Here is a 17,023-nt window from a genome sequence, read left to right as displayed (position 1 = left end):
GTTGCTCTAGTAGTATTGAAAGGAAAGGTTGCTGATGAGAAGTGACAGAGATCATTTTTTAAATACGTTAAATAAAATAGCATTATCAAGGCTAAGCATCTGACGGGGCCTTTATTAACAATATCACTTTACTTTCTTTTTCTACCTTTCTAATAGGAGTGCATCTTGAAGTCTTCTAGTATCTCCAGAGTGAAACTCACTGTGGACAGAACTCTAACTTGGAGGGACCATGGAACAGTATACAGCAAACAGCAATAGTTCAACAGAGCAGATTGTTGTACAGGCTGGACAGATTCAGCAGCAGGTATGGAAATAAAACTGCTTTAAACATCGCAGCAACAGAGCTGATAATAGCACTGCTCAGTTGCAGAATTGAGAGGTCTCAGATCTTATAAATAGTGGGTCTGGTGACTTGCGCTGAAGTGCTTTTTGAAGATTGGATTTGTTGTGATTTCTCTAATTTTCTCTTTTTAGAAGTCTATATCCAGTCCATGACCACTTAGAATTTGATTTCTTGGGAGCCTGGTTTAATAGTAAATTGCCCCATTTTATCTTACTAGAAATCAAAATACCTAGTCTGTTTTCAGATGGAACTTTGGAGGTTTGGTTTTGGAGTTGTGTTCCCACCCCACCTCCAGTCCAATTTGCTTGTTTGTCTTACTGATTAAGCCACCTTGTGGTCTAGTAAGGCTTTGGCTACAGCAGACAAACCAAGATAGCTTCTAAGAAATCCACTGTTCTTTGATTTGATTTATCACAGTGCTTATTTGAAAAGCACTAGTTTAACATGAAGATAATATTTAGTTAGCCACACATGGATAAGCGCATATTAGAAAGGAATTCCGTGCTGCTGGTTTATTCCTAATTAAGATAGGTTGCCTTCTTGAATTTATACACAGATTACATTTTTTGAGGATTTATAGCTGGCTTTATTTTAGGAAAACTTCACTTGTTTTTTCTCCCTAGAAGAAAAGAAATTTATTATGCATTGATTTGACCTTAGGCCGAGATTGGAAATGTTTTGTTTACAAAATGGAATTTAGATATTATAGAAAAGTAGTTAGTAGGGAGGACAGAGGATGTTTTGATGGTGAGTTGTTCCATCTTATGATCAAAGGAAGAAGCTACTCTTGATTAAAAGAGATTAATTATCGAAATTCCTTCGCTGGGTTTTCCGTCCACGCAACTGCAGCTTCCTTCAACTGCCTTGGTAGAAAAGGGAATTCCACAGAGGACCAGTGCCCTGGTGGGTGAATTCTTGTTCTGTCAGAACTTACTATTAGGTGTAATACAAATTTTAGGTCGAATCTGTGAGAACATTGCTTCTAAGGTAGCCCAGCAAGTAGGAGTAGTCCTAGTTTGGGGAGCTAAGAGCAGTGACCTTGTGATGATGATTTTGGCTCATAGTGATTGCTTCCTTCTTCCTTTCTGGTGATTGCTTTTAAGTTCCACAGATTCTTCATTGTAGCTTCAAAGCTGCTAAAACCTGGTTAACTTTTTTGTTCTTGTGAACTCATTTGAGGAAGTAAAAAGAGCATAACTGCATGCAGAAGGATCAAATGCATATTTTTGGAGGGAAGGACTGTGTTTAGAAATTTTTTTATAATGATGTCAGCTACATTGATTTTTTTGAATCATGGAAGTGTTTTGAGTTCCACTCTGAGGACAAAGGGCTAATATCTGTAATCTGTTACCTTCAACTAAACAGCTTCAGTATAGGGAGTCTGCAGTTTGAAAGTCCTGTGTAGGGTGGGGCTATTGAAAGAAGACCCTCCCTCTCCCACAAGAGGTAAGCTGACCTCATGTCTTGAACTATACATTTCCTTCCTGACACATTTCAAGCTGTTCCTGTTCCTGTTCTCAGCAGCAGGGTGGTGTCACTGCTGTCCAGTTGCAGACTGAGGCCCAGGTGGCATCCGCCTCAGGCCAGCAAGTCCAGACCCTCCAGGTAGTGGTGCCCTCTCTGATTCTCTGTAAGCACTGCATGAACTTCTCCTCTCCTCATGTCTGGTGCTGTTTGTGGTAGGATCTCATGGAGGAATGGCAAAAGCCGATTGCATGCCTTTGATGCTGCTAACTTGTCTTTCAGGCTTATAAGATGCCAGTTTCCTAATGTTTCATGCTAAATCATGTAGTGACCCCAGTATCAATTTTCTGAAAAGTGCCATTTGGCTACTGTGTTTCTTTAGGAATGCCTGGGAAAGAAACAGTGTAAGGGACAGGAAGAAATTCTTATAAGTGGCATTAGAACCTATTTAGAGCTCAAAGTCTGTAATAAGATTGCATGGTAAGTGTTCTTGAATTTGTGTTATGATAGTGGAGAAGAAAATATTTACATTTTACTAGGATAGATTGTGCTTTATTTTTATTAAAAGGAAAACTCGGCTGTAAAATAATGATTGCACTCAACAAGATTAATCTAATCGCTGAATCTTGTTAATCTCTTAACTGCTATCTTTTCACTACCTGTCTTGGGGAAACCATGACCTGTCTTATTAGATCTGTAGAGATTGCCTCATAGCTCTTGGTTGCAGAGAGGTGGGATATGCTTTCTGTAAGTCTTAGGTATTATAGCCACCTTAAGAATTCCTACTTAAACAATGCAGTTTCCTAACATTATGTATGACAAGTTAAAAATCTAAATTGGGGTTATACTTTAGCCAGTTCCTATATAAAGATAAGAGAAGAAGCATAAGTCTTTTCTGTGTTTATACGTTACTTTAACTAAAATGACCATATTTTTGAGAAATTGGCAAGTACCCTGCCTTTTTACCACCAGTGAATGGAAATGGTTCAGAGTGGGACCTAGAATGTAGAACTGGCATCTCACTTGGTTATCAGTGCTGCTTAACAAGCATCCTGCAGTGAACTACCCCTTACTGTAATCATTTCACTTTACTCTTTCAGCCTCACTCCCAAGCCTGCCACTCATAGTGTTTGATGATGATGTGCAGCTAATTCTGAATATAAAGTAAACTGAAATAAGCTGTGCTTCTAGGTACTCCCAAACTATATTCAAATCTCAGAGTTCAGCAGCTTGTTATTCATGTTTTTCATGCTTGCTTCATCTTCTTGAAATATAAAACAGTACTGTCCTTAACCATTTGTGGAATGGGAATGTAACATGCTCTTAACTGTATGGCTTCTTGTCTGATGCATGTATCCTTGTATTCATTCATGTGTTGTAGAAACAGTGGAGTCTGAAGTGGTTCATCATGTGCATATATAGCGTGTCAATGAAGGGAAAAGTCGAGATGATGGATAGCCAGAAAATTACTGATAGCTGTGCCTTGGAACTTGTGTTTCCTACTTATGCAGACTTTATTTAAAGAAATGGAAGCACTTTATGAAAATAATGGAAACCTTTCCTCTAGGGATCTCATTATTTTGGAGAATTTTAAATACTTCTTTCAGTTAGTCACGCAGTAGATATTCTGGAAAATCTTTCCTGATAGAGCGTATGTGAACATTAGTGTAGCAAAGGGAATTTGACTTGGGACGGGAAAGTGAGAGGATAAAAACAGGAGAGAATCAGATTGTAAAGTCTTTAAAAAGTAAAGTGGAATTTCTCAATGAACAGTTTAACAAAATACAGGATTTGAATGTTCCTGAAGATTCTGACATGCTTGGGGTGGGGTGGCTCAATATCTAATCTACTCATCTAGGACAGGCTGATCTTTAACTAATTACTGTTATTTGAACATACTTTCGCTGGCATTAGGAATGATTATTTAGATATATGAATTTTCTTTTGATCTGTTAAAAATAATTCCTAAAAACAAAGAATCTGAAAATGAAAGTTTTGGGCTTTTAGCTATTCTGTTGGACTAAAGTGGCTTGTTTTTTTGGCTTTCAGAATGCATTCATTTAGCTAGATATTGTTATGTTGGGACTCAAGATGATACAGAGCACTTACTTACAATGCCCTGGCTTCTAGAATAGTGCATTTACTCATTGGAGCTTGAAAGTTGGGAGTTTTTTGGTACACGTGAGTGCTTTGTATCATTTTCATATTTGTTAAAGCTAAAATAACTGTGCAGATATTGCAGGGTCCAGTGTGAGAAGTTCCACCACAGAGATTGCAAACTGACCAAAATATTTCTAGGCATTTTTACTAGTGGGCCCCTTAAACAACCACAGGACTAGAATTCTCAGCGAGGTAAAGAGGGTAAAAGGTATATGTTTCATTTATGCTTGAGAACCTGTAGGGAGGAAGGGTATTCTATGCAAGCTTCCAGAGCTGCTTGCTACTTAACCTGAAGCGGTTGCTAGGTCCAGTTTGATTTATTCCTTCCAAGTTATTTAGAATTTGCACTCAACCACCATCCCCACCATCAGCCCTCCCTCTCATTGCGTCCTCTCAGCCTTCACTAGAGACTGTTCCTGGATATTGGTCTAAAAAGGCAAATAGCCTTGATTAAATACTTCTCATGGGTTTAGCCTGTATTTGATGATGAGTGCCTTGTATCAAGACTTCCCAGAGACACTGCTTATACTCCATTATATCCAACCTTGAAGTATTCGACTTGGCATTTAGTCAAAGATACTATATTTTCGAAGACTACTCGAGGATGAGGACTTAAGACTTATTTTCTTTTCCCCCTCTAGCAAGGCAGCAGAGTAGTTACAGTAATTGTCTTTTGGTGAAAACCATTTTGTATCTTATGTTATTTCATTGTTCTTATTTTACTTTATTCTAGGTCCAGGGGCAGCCATTAATGGTACAGGTCAGTGGAGGCCAGTTAATCACATCAACTGGCCAACCCATCATGGTCCAGGCTGTTCCTGGTGGACAAGGTCAGACCATCATGCAAGTACCTGTATCTGGGACACAGGGTTTGCAGCAGGTGAGTGGTATAAAAAAGAATGTTTAGACAGAATATCAGGACAGAGGTTTTAAGAAATAGGTTGTTACAAACTGAAAATTGATACTGCACTTAATTGCTCCTTATCCTCTATTTAATCGATTTCCCACCTTTGTCATGTGAGTGATGTAAAGCAGAGCTATACAGAAATTGGACATCTCTGGTAAGGATTAAAATATTAGATATGATTTTGAATCAGTGTAAAGAATATAAAAAGGGAGTCAAGTTTAATAAAAGTAATTCATTGGTGTGACCTTTGTTGGCACTTCTGGGCACTGGGGCAGGGAATTTATAGTCTTCATTTCATTCCATGTAATTTATAACTTGAGTTATCTAGCAAGTGATGAAAATATTTCTGTCCAAACCTATCGCACACACCTCAAGCTGTACTTAGAGCAAAATTTATAAACAAGTATTTTAAAAGAACTGAAAATAAACAATGATATTTCTCTTAGGAAGTCAGGAAAAGAACAAAATGAACAAAAGATAGGTTAAATTAATGAAGTAGAAAACTAACAAATGTAGAAAAGTAAATAAAAGCTGATACTTTAAACAGACATATAAAGTAGTTAGGTAAATCCACTGGAAAGACTGATTCAGAAACAGAAAACAAGAGTAAATAGGACACACAACTCTGTGGCATCAAATTTTTAAATTAAAGGATTTTTATCTTGGCAAAAATTTAAAATACTGATTAATCCAGTGCTAGAATGGGTGTGAAAAAAATGAAACACTCATTATTTTTGGTAATTTTCAAATTCTAAAGTTATTTTGGAAAGGTATCTCATTCGTAAATACATAAGTCTTTTGATGTACCTGGCCTGCTTCTGAGAATCTATTCTGTAGAAACAAAAGCATCAATATGTAGGGAGAAATGTACAAAGACATTTATTGCAGCATTGTACTAGCAAAAAACCCACAAAACCCTGTAGCCTGCGTGTTAATAAGGATGGAGAAATGGTTGCATACATCATACTGTATTCATATGGAGTATTGTGTCCTTGTTAAAAAGGATGAACTGTTGACTTTGGGGGAGGGGTTAATATTGATGTATTTTTAGTGGGAAACAATTTGCAGAGAATTATGTACTTAAGTCATCTCACCTGTGTAACTAATACCCAAATCCCACTGAGTATATATGTTTGTGAACTTTTTACTGCAATTTTCTAAAGCTATTTATGTCTTTATTTTGTTTCAGCTGTTATAGTGATTTCATAATGTCTTCATTTTTCTGGAGGAATGTAATATAAGTTGAAAAAACTTCAGCCATGCTTGATAAATCAAACTTTTAGGTTTTGCATAGTCCCTTGTAGTTTGTGCACACCTTTCAGGCATAGTTATACACATAACATAAAGTTTTCATTGTTGTGTGTTTGGTGTTTTTGTTTGTTGTTTTCCCCTACATGATTTTCTTATTTTTAATTCCTTCATAATGGTCAGTTTGATGAATCAGAATTTCTAAATTACAGAGTATTTAGGGATCTTTTTTGTTTATTTTTCTTTTTTTGCTTTTATAGATAAGGTTACTATAAATGTATTTGAATTTTATAGCTTTATTTTTTCAGTTGAATTTAATCTTAGGGCAATTTCTTTGCAGTGGAGAAATTGGTTGGGCAAAGGGTAAGATCATTTTTAAGGCTACTGGCATATTTTTTTCCAAGATAGAATTTTAGTTAGGATTAAAAATAGTTTCCATGTTTCTCTATGCATAAATGTATGAGCCTTTAAATATATTTTTGTGTGTGTACTTGCCTCAGTTTCACACTGCCATTTCATTTCTGTCCTTGCTGCCATTGCCTCCTCTCCAGCCCCCCTTGCCACTCCCTCTTCTCTGTGAAATAGAAATAGTGAGCACGGTGCTAGGATCATTGTGTGAGTGCAGTGATGTGACTGCATTCACAGGTCTGCCATTAAACAGACTTTCTGATCTTGGCCAAGCCATTTGATTATCAGTTTTCTCATTTGAAAATGCACTTTATGTCAGGTGATTGCTAGGGTTCATTTTAGCTCTAAATTCTGTGATTTTTCTGGGGTTTGGGGGGGGGTTGTTTTGTTGATCTCTAAGAGACATTGAAAGGATTATTTTATTCCCCTCCCTCAAAACAGAACTGTACCTCATCAAACCATCTTGGAAAAGTTATTTTCTGTTAATGTTATATAATATGGCTCTAGGTAAGATTCCATAGCCTCCCTTATAACACTTAAAATTTAAATCCATTTTTATTAGAGGTTGCTTTTTGAATAACTATGTCTTTTAGAAGTATACTTAACCTTTTTTTGGATTGCATCTTCTGTTTTAGAATTCCAGTGAAACCTATGCTCTCTTAGATTAAATTAACATCCCTGGCTTGATATGGATAATGGAACTAAAATAGAGAGCCAGGAAATAGATGCAAGAATATTAGAACAAAAATAGTGTAAAGTATCAGTGAAGAAATGGTTTAAGAATGATATCAAAGGGGCTTCCTTAGTGGTGCAATGGTTAAGAATCCACCTACCAGTGCAGGGGACACAGGTTTGATCCCTGGGTGGGGAAGATCCCACATGCTGCGGAGCAACTAAGCCCATGCTCTACAGCCCATGAGCCACAGCTGTTGAGCCCATGTGTCACAAGTACTGAAGCCAGCATGCCTAGAGCCCGTGCTCTGCAGCAAGAGAAGCCACCACAGTGAGAAGCCCGCGCACCACAACAAAGTAGCCCCTGCTCACCGCAACTAGAGAAAGCCCATGCGCAGCAACAAAGACCCAACACGGCCAATAAATAAATTAATTTAAAAAAAGAATGATATCAAGAAAAGTTGATCTCTACCTCATACTATATCAAAAATACTTGCTAGATAGATTATAGATCTAAATGGAAAAAAGCATACTTGGGGAAATTTTTATACTCTCTTTACAGGAATATTTTCTTTATGCTGTGGGGTAGAGAAGGATTTCTTAAAGACAGAAAAACAACTGATTTGACTGCTTCAAAATAAAAACTTGTACATGTCAAAATAAAGGTAGAAGACAAAATTTGGGGAAGATATTTTTAACATATAACTGGGTTTGTATCCAGAATACATTTTTTTTTTAATTTTATGTATTGATATGAAAATAACAATCCAGTAGAAAAATAGGCAAAGAATATGAATATATAGAAGAGGAAACCCTGTTGACCAATAACACGTATTCCTTGCTATCCAAAACAGGTAGGAAAAGATCCCGATAACCAGATAAATTTTTTTGTTTATTTACAAACACTTTCTAATTTAATTTGTTAAATCTCAGTGTTGATTGCAGGGGTGTTTAATATGATAGTGTCAGCCTTTCTATACAAAATCTTTTAAGGATTTTGTATATACATATTTACAGAATCCCCATTGGAAAAATTAGAAATTACTTAATTTTTTTTTCAATATTTTATTGTAAAAAACTTCATAGACAAAAACAAAGAGAATGGTATGGTGAATCCTTATCACCCATTTTAACGTACAAACTAGTATTATGTTTAAATAAATCTATTTTCATCTATATTCCCCTACTCAAGGATTATTTTGAATATACAAGGCTGAGTCAAAAACTCAGTTATTTTAAAACTTCTGTCGGCCCCACTGTCTTATCAGCACTTTCCGTTCAAGGCTACTGTCTCCCCAGTCCCTGCTGTGCAGGTGTGAACGTGTTATATCAGTTCATTTGTAAGTGCGGTGCAAGCAAAAATGGATGCCCCACTTGTGAGTTGCACAGAAGAAGGTCAGCGTGCACTGATTTCGTTTTTTGTGGTCTGAGGGTGTACCTGGTGCCATTATTTATCGAAGACTTTGTGCACGGTATGGAGAAAGTGTTTTGTCATGAAGAAGTGTGTATGAATGGATAGAGAAGTTAAAGGAAGGTCGCACAAGTGTTAGCCTTCAAGAAGGAGCCAGACACCCGTCCACATCCACGGCTGATGACAACATTGAGCATACACGTGAAATGATTCTGTTTTCTGGGATTCTCAAGGGCCAGTATTGGAACATTATCAGGGAAAAGGTTCGACAATCAGCAGTGCTTGTTACAGTGCGATGCTTATTGAAGACCTGAAGCCTAAACTTCGGATTAAACACAGAGGACTGCTATCCAAGGGTGCTGTGATCTTGCATGACAATGCACGTCAGCACACTTCTGCCCACACTGTCAACCCTGGAAAAGCTTTGTTTTGAGGTGTTAAAGCATCCTCCCTATAGTCCTGATGTTGCTCCATCAGACTTTCACCTTTTGGTCCCCTGAAAGCAGCCCTATGAGGATGAAGATTCACTTCTGATGAAGAAGCGAAGACAGCGGTGCATTCATATCTCACAGCTCAGCCCAGAAGTTTTTAATGAGGGAATACGAAAGCTTGTTGACAGGAGGACAAAGTGTATTGAAAAGCAAGATTATATCGAAAAATGATGTATTTATCCTTTCTAAAAGTGAATTAAAATAAATTCTGCAATCAGAGTGTGGATAATTTTTGACTCACCCTTCTATGTAGTACCATTTCATCTCTTAAAAATACTTCAGGGTGTATTTTTAAATGAACATGCTTTTAGAAATATATACCCATGCCAGCACTGTCATCCTTTTAAAAACTGACTTTGATTCCTTAATAGCATCCAGTATCCAGACAGTGGTCAGAATTCCCCCATTGTTTCATAAATATCTAATTCATGGTAGAGCAGAACAGGACTTCTATCTTTTTTTCCTCTTCAGAGCATTTCCTGCCTTCTAGAGGAATTTGGGTAACTAACACTCCAGGACCACAGGAGACCAGTGTCAACAAGGTACTAATCTCTATGTTCTCTTCTGCAGATACAGTTGGTCCCACCAGGACAGATCCAGATCCAGGGTGGGCAGGCTGTGCAGGTGCAGGGCCAGCAGGGCCAGACCCAGCAGATCATCATCCAGCAGCCCCAGACAGCTGTCACTGCTGGCCAGACGCAGGTAATTCCACTATCACTCCACCATGTCAGCACAGGAGCACAGCTCCTTTGGGAGGGTCATACAACTGAATCAGATATTTCTCATGTAGTAGAAATGGGGAAGAAAACCATCCAAAAAATGTCTTTTTCTTAAGAAAGACTGCAAAATCCTTTTCTTTGTGGTGTCCTTGGAGTCTGTTAAATTGTGTCATGATTTATTTCCTACAGACACAGCAGCAGATTGCTGTCCAGGGGCAGCAAGTGGCACAGACTGCCGAAGGGCAGACCATCGTCTATCAGCCAGTTAATGCAGATGGCACCATTCTCCAGCAAGGTGAGTGTGCCCATCATTTCTGTGGGACTTTGGGGGCATCCTTTTCATCTTGAGCAAATGATTGCTTTAGAAATTTTGTGGTGACCGCTATACAAATATTTTTGAACAACAAAAAAGATTTCCTCTAAGTCTCCATTGATTGTTAGTTCCTTGTCACCAGTATGTGACCAATGTTGACTCCCTTTGTAGGAGACCTACAGTGGTTGTTAAAGACAACCTTTGGGACCCTTAGGATTGTGTAAGCTTTTTATTGTTTCTGGGAAGAAATGTTTTCTAAATAGAAGATTAGAAATATGCGCTTTCTGTAATGGTAGACATACATCATAAGTCAAGTTGACATTTATTGGTATTGCTTTTTGTTTTTTGGGGTTTTTTTTGTCCCCTTTTCTGGGCCACAGTTTATTCCAAAAAGACTTATATGCCCACTATGTATGTAGCACATTGCTAAAAATAGTTTTTTTCTCAAAGACCCTTGAGTCTAATGAGTGAGACATGCACATGACCAAATAAACACAGTGCACAGCCCTTGTTAGTGATATGTATTCCATGACTAAAGGTTTGACTTGTGATTAAAATTTAGCAGTATACAAGATCCATTGAGGGCAGTTAAGTGTGCCTCTCCCATGACTCAGGAGAGGGCCTGAACCAGCAGGAGCACAGAGGACGATAAACAACTTCTCAAGTGCCGCTGTTGATAGTTTGGGGGCTTGGAGTGCCTGGTTTAATTTTAAGTTTTAGACCTACAAGTGTTTGACGCATTGTCAAGTTAGGGTAAACAAATTAAAAGTTTATAAAAATCTTCATGCTGAAGCAGGTTATTCATATAGATAATAACAGTGGATATAGCTGAAGTCAGACTGACCCATAGAAAGGGAAGCCTCCAAACTTTTTGGTCACCCATTGAACACTATTCTTGGAATACCCAGGGAAGTATCCATTTCAAGGATAGTTTTATTCAGAACTGGAACCCAGATAGTTAATAGAATTTCTAAGATTGTGATTACTTGGATTATATAGAGCAAACCAGGGAGAGAGTGGAAGAGTGCTTTTTCTCCCCTGGTGCTATTGAGTATGTTTTTCCAAGGTGAATAAATGTGTGCCAGATAGAAGAGGGACTAACTGTGTTCCCTTCTTTCTGTGTACCTGTTTTTCGTTTGTTTTATGTTTTATTTTCTTAAAGTTACAGTCCCTGTTTCAGGCATGATCACCATCCCTGCAGCCAGTTTGGCAGGAGCACAGATTGTTCAGACCGGAGCCAACACCAACACAACCAGCAGTGGGCAAGGCACTGTCACTGTGACACTACCAGTGGCGGGCAATGTGGTCAATTCGGGAGGGATGGTCATGGTAAGAAAACTGGTTTTTCATTTCACTGTTCTCATCTGTAATTTGTTTTTCCATTTATCTATCTTTGAAAATTTCTTCAACTTGCAATTTGATCTCTCTCGTAAAGCGTGTTTATAATGCTTACCTCTTGGGATTGAGGTTAATCCCTTAAGACACTTACAGAGTTCTACTTTTACAATAAACATTACAACAAACTGTAATTCATTCTGAGCACCTACTGTGTGCCAGAGACTATTCTAGGTGCTAGATACAGCAGAAGATAAATAGATGTAAATATTTGCTTTTCTGTAATCTTATTCATAATTCAGATAATAAAGGGAGATATAGACTGCTGATCTTTGGGAAGTGGGTAAAACAAGAAGTTTAAAGTTAGAAACATTGTAATCAATAGAGAAACCAAAAAATGTGTGTTGTAAATATATTTGGAAGATAGGGAAGAGGAGTTGGGTCATGTAAGTGAAAGCTAAATCCTCATATGTCAAAATACTGTGTCAGTATACTGTACCTAAAAATGGATAAATTAAGAATGAGTAGGAGAAACCTGCACAGAAGTGGGGGAACTACCAGAAGAAACAGTACAACCATTCAAAGTTGTTATGGTTGGAAGGTAGTTACTCGTTTCCTCATACATTTAGTACAGTGTTTTGTTTTTGTTTGTTTAGGAAAATACGGGTTGAATTACATAGTAAGTTAACAATTTAATTAAATTATTTATGTAACTAAAAGCATTTGGTAGCCCTTGGTCAATCTGAACCTACCTTCCTTTGTGTTCTCTTTGTGCTCCTTTATTGCCTTATGATTGCTGTTCAAGACCATTAGATGGCAGCGGACATTCCTCGGAAATGGAGCCGTTGGGTGGACAAAAATTTGGACATGGTTGTGTCATTTCTCAGTGTGGCTCCTTGGCCCCTATTACAGAATCATCTGGAATGTTTGCTTAAAATGCAGGCCTTTGGTGGAAATGTTCTCCAGGAATCTGCATTTAACTGAGTGCCTTATAAAAGCTACTCTTTATAGCATTCAGAAGAAAACTAACAGGGACCAAGAAACTTTTTCCCACGTCCATACTTTTTCCCACGTCACTAGTTAATAAGCTCTGATTTTCTCTTCACACAGATGGTGCCTGGTGCTGGCTCTGTGCCTGCTATCCAAAGAATCCCTCTCCCTGGGGCAGAGATGCTTGAAGAAGAGCCTCTCTATGTGAATGCCAAACAGTACCACCGTATACTTAAGAGGAGGCAAGCCCGGGCTAAATTAGAGGCAGAAGGGAAAATTCCAAAGGAAAGAAGGGTATGTGTAACATTGGGAAGGATACAGGATGAGAACAGCAGGGTTCTACTTTTGAAATTACCTTTTGTGTGGTTTGTTTCCTTGAGTACCTTCCAAACATTGAAGTTACAGAGCTGTTACCTTTTGTAAAAGCATTTACTGTTGCTATATGGAGCTGCAGCTACAATATTTAAAAACAACTATGGCGTAAATAGGGGTTTTCTTGTTTGTTTTTGGTTGGGTTTTTTTGTTTCGGTTTTTTTGGTTTTTTGTTTTTATCTTACATAAAAGAAGTCCAGAGATAAATTGTCTTAGGCTGTGGTAGCACATTTCCAGTCCTCAAGACCCATTCTCCTCCTCTCTTACCGTCCCGATATTCTTAGTATGCTGTCCATAGTCCAAGGTGACTGCCTGGGCTCTAGCCTAGGAACAAAGGGAATAAGAAAGGCATTCCTTATAAATACAGCTGATTCACTAGGGTGTACCTCATAAGCTGGTACAAGAGTGTAAAGCAATTATATTCCAATAGAGAGCTTAAAAATTAATTAATTAATAATAAATAAATAAATAAAAGAATTTCCTTTACTACAAGAAAAGAAAAAAGAAAGGCATTCTTTCAAGGAAACATTCAAGAAGTTCCATACATCTCATTAGCCAAAATTTAATTACACGGCCACACTTACCTGCAAATAAGGTTAGGAAATGCAGTCTTTTTACTGAACAGCCAACTGAAACTTGGTTTGTTATTAAAGCGAAAGAGAGGCTATATATTGGGAGATGTGGGAAGTGATCTGTTGTATCTTTGGGGACTCTTTAGTTGTTATTCATTTGGCATTTACATTCTTATGATAGCTAGATGTGGTTAGCTGCTGTTTGTATTTTCTCCAAAGATGTCTTCATAACACAAGGTCATAATTACCTCTGGTGGCTTTGATCACAGCTGTCCTAAACTTTTGAGTATTGGACAGCTTTGCTGGTTTCAGCTAGTAGTTTTATTTCTCATTTTAGAAATACCTGCATGAGTCCCGACACCGTCATGCCATGGCACGAAAGCGTGGTGAAGGTGGACGATTTTTCTCTCCAAAGGAAAAAGATAGTCCCCATATGCAGGTAAGAAGATTTATACCTTTTATTCTGCCTTGTGTTTTCTTGGGTGGAAGCCTTCACAGTGTCCTCTTGCTATTTTCACACTAGGGACTAATCAGTCTCTGAACTGGATACAACATTATGTGTCCTGGATTTCTTTTCATCCTAAAAGAACTCAGGTCTTTAATCCAGTGGCCTTTTTTCCTTCCAGTCTCTGCCAGTTATTACTGTTAATTCCTTCTTGAAATTCTCACTTTTCTTGATTTTCAAAGAACAAGTTTGTTTGTTAGTGTAGTAGTAGCAGCAGCAGTAGCTAACACTTAACCGCTGTGTGCCAGCCATTATGTTGAGCACTTTTCTTTTGTAAGCATTTTTTCACTGAATCTTTACAACAGCTTCAAGCCCCATGAGGTAAGAATTATAGTTTCCATTTTACATTTGAATCTGAGGTTTAGGGGGGTTAAGTCATTTGCTTAAGGTAAAATATTTAATAAAATGGTGCAACTGAAATTCATACCCAGGCAGTGTAATTCCAAAATAGTCTTTAACGATACTGGTTCTTATATCTAATTTCACTGAGTGTATCTTATTGGCATTTCTAGTCAGTATGTCCAAAATAGAACTCTTGGTTTTTATTTTATTTTTTTATGCCTAAACCAGACACTCATCTCAATATGTCCATTCACCCAGTTATTAAAGCTAGAATTGTCCAATTCTTGAAGTCCTCTTGGTTTTAACTCTAAAATATACTCTGAATCAGCTTACTTTTTTCTCTCCCAACTGCTGTCAGCCTGGTCTAACCTGCTTCAGTGAATACAGTAGCTGCCTAGTCTCCCTGCTTCCTCTCTTGTGCCCCTGTAGTTCATTTTCCACATCTTAGTGTGATCTTTCTAAATGTATATCATATCACATCACCATCCTGCTTAAACCCTCCAGCCCTGTTCCATTTGCACTTAGACTAAAATACAAAGTTCTTACCATGGCCAGCAAGGGCCTACATGATCTAGCTTCTGCCCACCTCTGGCTTTACTTCCTCCTGCTGCTTGATCTTTATGCTCTTGGTTGTACTGTTCAGGAACCTTTGTCTTCAAAGTAGCTGGTCTGTAAAGCTTTTCATCCTTTTGCGTGGCTACCTCTTTATCTTTTAGTTTAAATCTGAGAGGCCATATCCGGAGGTCTCTTCTACCCCAGTATTTCCTCACACCTTCCTTTTCTTTGAGGGTAATGTTGCTGATAATCCTATTGTTTTATTTGTGTGATCGTGCAGTAGTTGTCGCCTTCACTAGACTAGAGTAGTAGAGTTTAGGATTGTTGTTCCCTGTTGTATTTAGCGTGATGCCCATTCAGGAGCAAGCACTCAGTAAATGTTTGTTGAATTAATGTGTTCCTCCCATTTACTGATGCTTTATTCTGGATACCCATCACATCTCACCTGCACTGTTGTCAAATCTGTCTTTATAAGATAGTGCTTTCTTAATCCTTTCAGCCCCCTGCTCAGGGATGCATGCTAGTTCCTCACTGCTTTGTGCAGCAGATCACAAACTATGTCTTTAATTTACTTGGCCTCACTTTCTTCACCTGTAAAGTGGTATGCTGTTGACACTTTACAGGAATGTTGGGATTTCATGCAGTAAGTTACATTGGGCACCTGCTTAGCACACTGCTTAGTGCATGTTGAGACCGCAGTAAATGCTGGTTATTGTTCTTGCTCATTGATCAAGACCCAGCCTCTGGTCCTGCCGCCTCCAGAAATGTTTCAGCTTTTTCTTGCATCACACCAGTTGAGACTTCAGAGCCTTGTTGTCGAAGAACTGGAGGTGGTTATTGTGGAGTGTTGCGAAAAGCTTCCAAGGACTGATCTCCCCCATCCCCTTTTGGTTTTGGGGTTTTTGTTTATTTGGGGGGTTGCCACATTGCATGGCTTGCAGGATCTTAGTTCCCCGACCAGGGATTTAACCTGAGCCACGGCAGCTGAAGCACCAGATCCTAACACTGGACTACACAGGGAACTCCCAAGGACTGATCTGCACGGTTTTTTTGGTAAAAGGCAGGTAGCAGGCAGAGTTTACTGGAAAGAAGATTAAATCGGAGTCAAGAGTTCTTGCTGGGCTCCTCACTAACTTTTTGACTCTAGTCCAAGCAAATTCAGGCTTCAGGTTTATCTACAAAATGAGTGCATTAAAGTAAATAAATTTCAGTGTCCTTTCCAGCCCTGCTAAGTGCTCAGTATTTAAATATGGTGATCAGAAAGTATACAACATGACTTGGTTTCTCTGGGTCTTTTTCTTAGCCACCTAAGGACGCTTAATCCTTAAGCGTAGAGCACAGCACAGGTGCTTAGAAAAGACAGATACTTTTAATGCTGGAGTGTTTAGTAATGGAGTGCCAGACCAGACTTGGGATGTTTTTAAGAGTAAGGTTTATTGTCCCTTCTTTCCTAATGGAGCTGCGTTTTAATCCATGCATGCAGAGTTAGACACATTACAAGCCTTTGGTTTACTTAGCAAAATTTGTGTATTTCCCTTGGTGATAAGTAGTGAGAGCCATGAGTTCCCACTTGCTTTTGCAAAGGACTTTAATTGTTTTGCTTTCTTTGTAGGATCCAAATCAAGCAGATGAAGAGGCTATGACGCAGATCATCCGAGTGTCCTAACCCCAGGCCATGTGATGGAGCTGATCAAGGTCATGTTCCTCATGCTGTTTCCCACTGTTCCAAGGAAATTGATCAACTCTTCCAATGGGACACTGACGATCACATTCTGCCCTTTTCTACAGGACAGAAACCACTTAGTTTTTAATAAGTGGCTCAGTATTATAATTGCAAGGATGTCTGGCAAATTGAAGTTGCAAGCCTTTGTCTCACCCTTTCAGTCAGGACTTAATTCAGACTGTTGGTGACATTGACATTTCATGGATTGGGATGATGCAGGGGACCCATGCCAGCCCAGCAGTACCACACCTAGCACTTAATGTTGACTGGTGATGCCAGCCAGCCATCTCAGCAGAAGAGAACAACCTTCTCAACCTGAACTGCAGTTAGGGAAGCCGCAGCCCACTTCTTCCCGTGGATTCCGAACAGCACCCATCCCTCTGGTGGGGGATCTCAGGCTGACTAATGGACACTTTGTATTCAGAGATGGTTTCCAGGCCAGGAGGCTCCATCTCATGATATGGAAACAATTCTCTGAGATACATTCATCTAA

General features: G+C 38.7%; 1 protein-coding gene across 16 annotated transcripts in view; it reads left to right on the top strand.

The window, feature by feature from the left end:
* The window catches only part of NFYA (nuclear transcription factor Y subunit alpha), a 23,695-nt gene extending 6,672 nt beyond the window's left edge, over positions 1-17,023 (top strand). For 6 of the 16 annotated variants that reach the window (XM_057698623.1, XM_057698621.1, XM_057698619.1 and 3 more), the window contains 9 exons: positions 157-304; positions 1,865-1,951; positions 4,701-4,847; positions 9,675-9,806; positions 10,013-10,118; positions 11,299-11,465; positions 12,582-12,755; positions 13,743-13,844; positions 16,420-17,023. In XM_057698623.1, coding sequence (XP_057554606.1) covers positions 230-304; positions 1,865-1,951; positions 4,701-4,847; positions 9,675-9,806; positions 10,013-10,118; positions 11,299-11,465; positions 12,582-12,755; positions 13,743-13,844; positions 16,420-16,473 — 1,044 coding nt within the window. In that variant the 5' untranslated portion in view covers positions 157-229 and the 3' untranslated portion in view covers positions 16,474-17,023. Of the gene's footprint in view, positions 1-156; positions 305-1,141; positions 1,247-1,842; positions 1,952-4,700; positions 4,848-9,674; positions 9,807-10,012; positions 10,119-11,298; positions 11,466-12,581; positions 12,756-13,742; positions 13,845-16,419 lie in introns of those variants that run through there. The other 10 variants (XM_057698629.1, XM_057698627.1, XM_057698632.1 and 7 more) reach the window with 8 other exon arrangements.

Source organism: Hippopotamus amphibius, chromosome 11 (assembly GCF_030028045.1).
Source record: "Hippopotamus amphibius kiboko isolate mHipAmp2 chromosome 11, mHipAmp2.hap2, whole genome shotgun sequence".
NCBI lineage: Eukaryota > Metazoa > Chordata > Mammalia > Artiodactyla > Hippopotamidae > Hippopotamus > Hippopotamus amphibius.
Note: the sequence above shows the minus strand (reverse complement) of the source record. Positions and strands in the feature narration are given on the sequence as shown.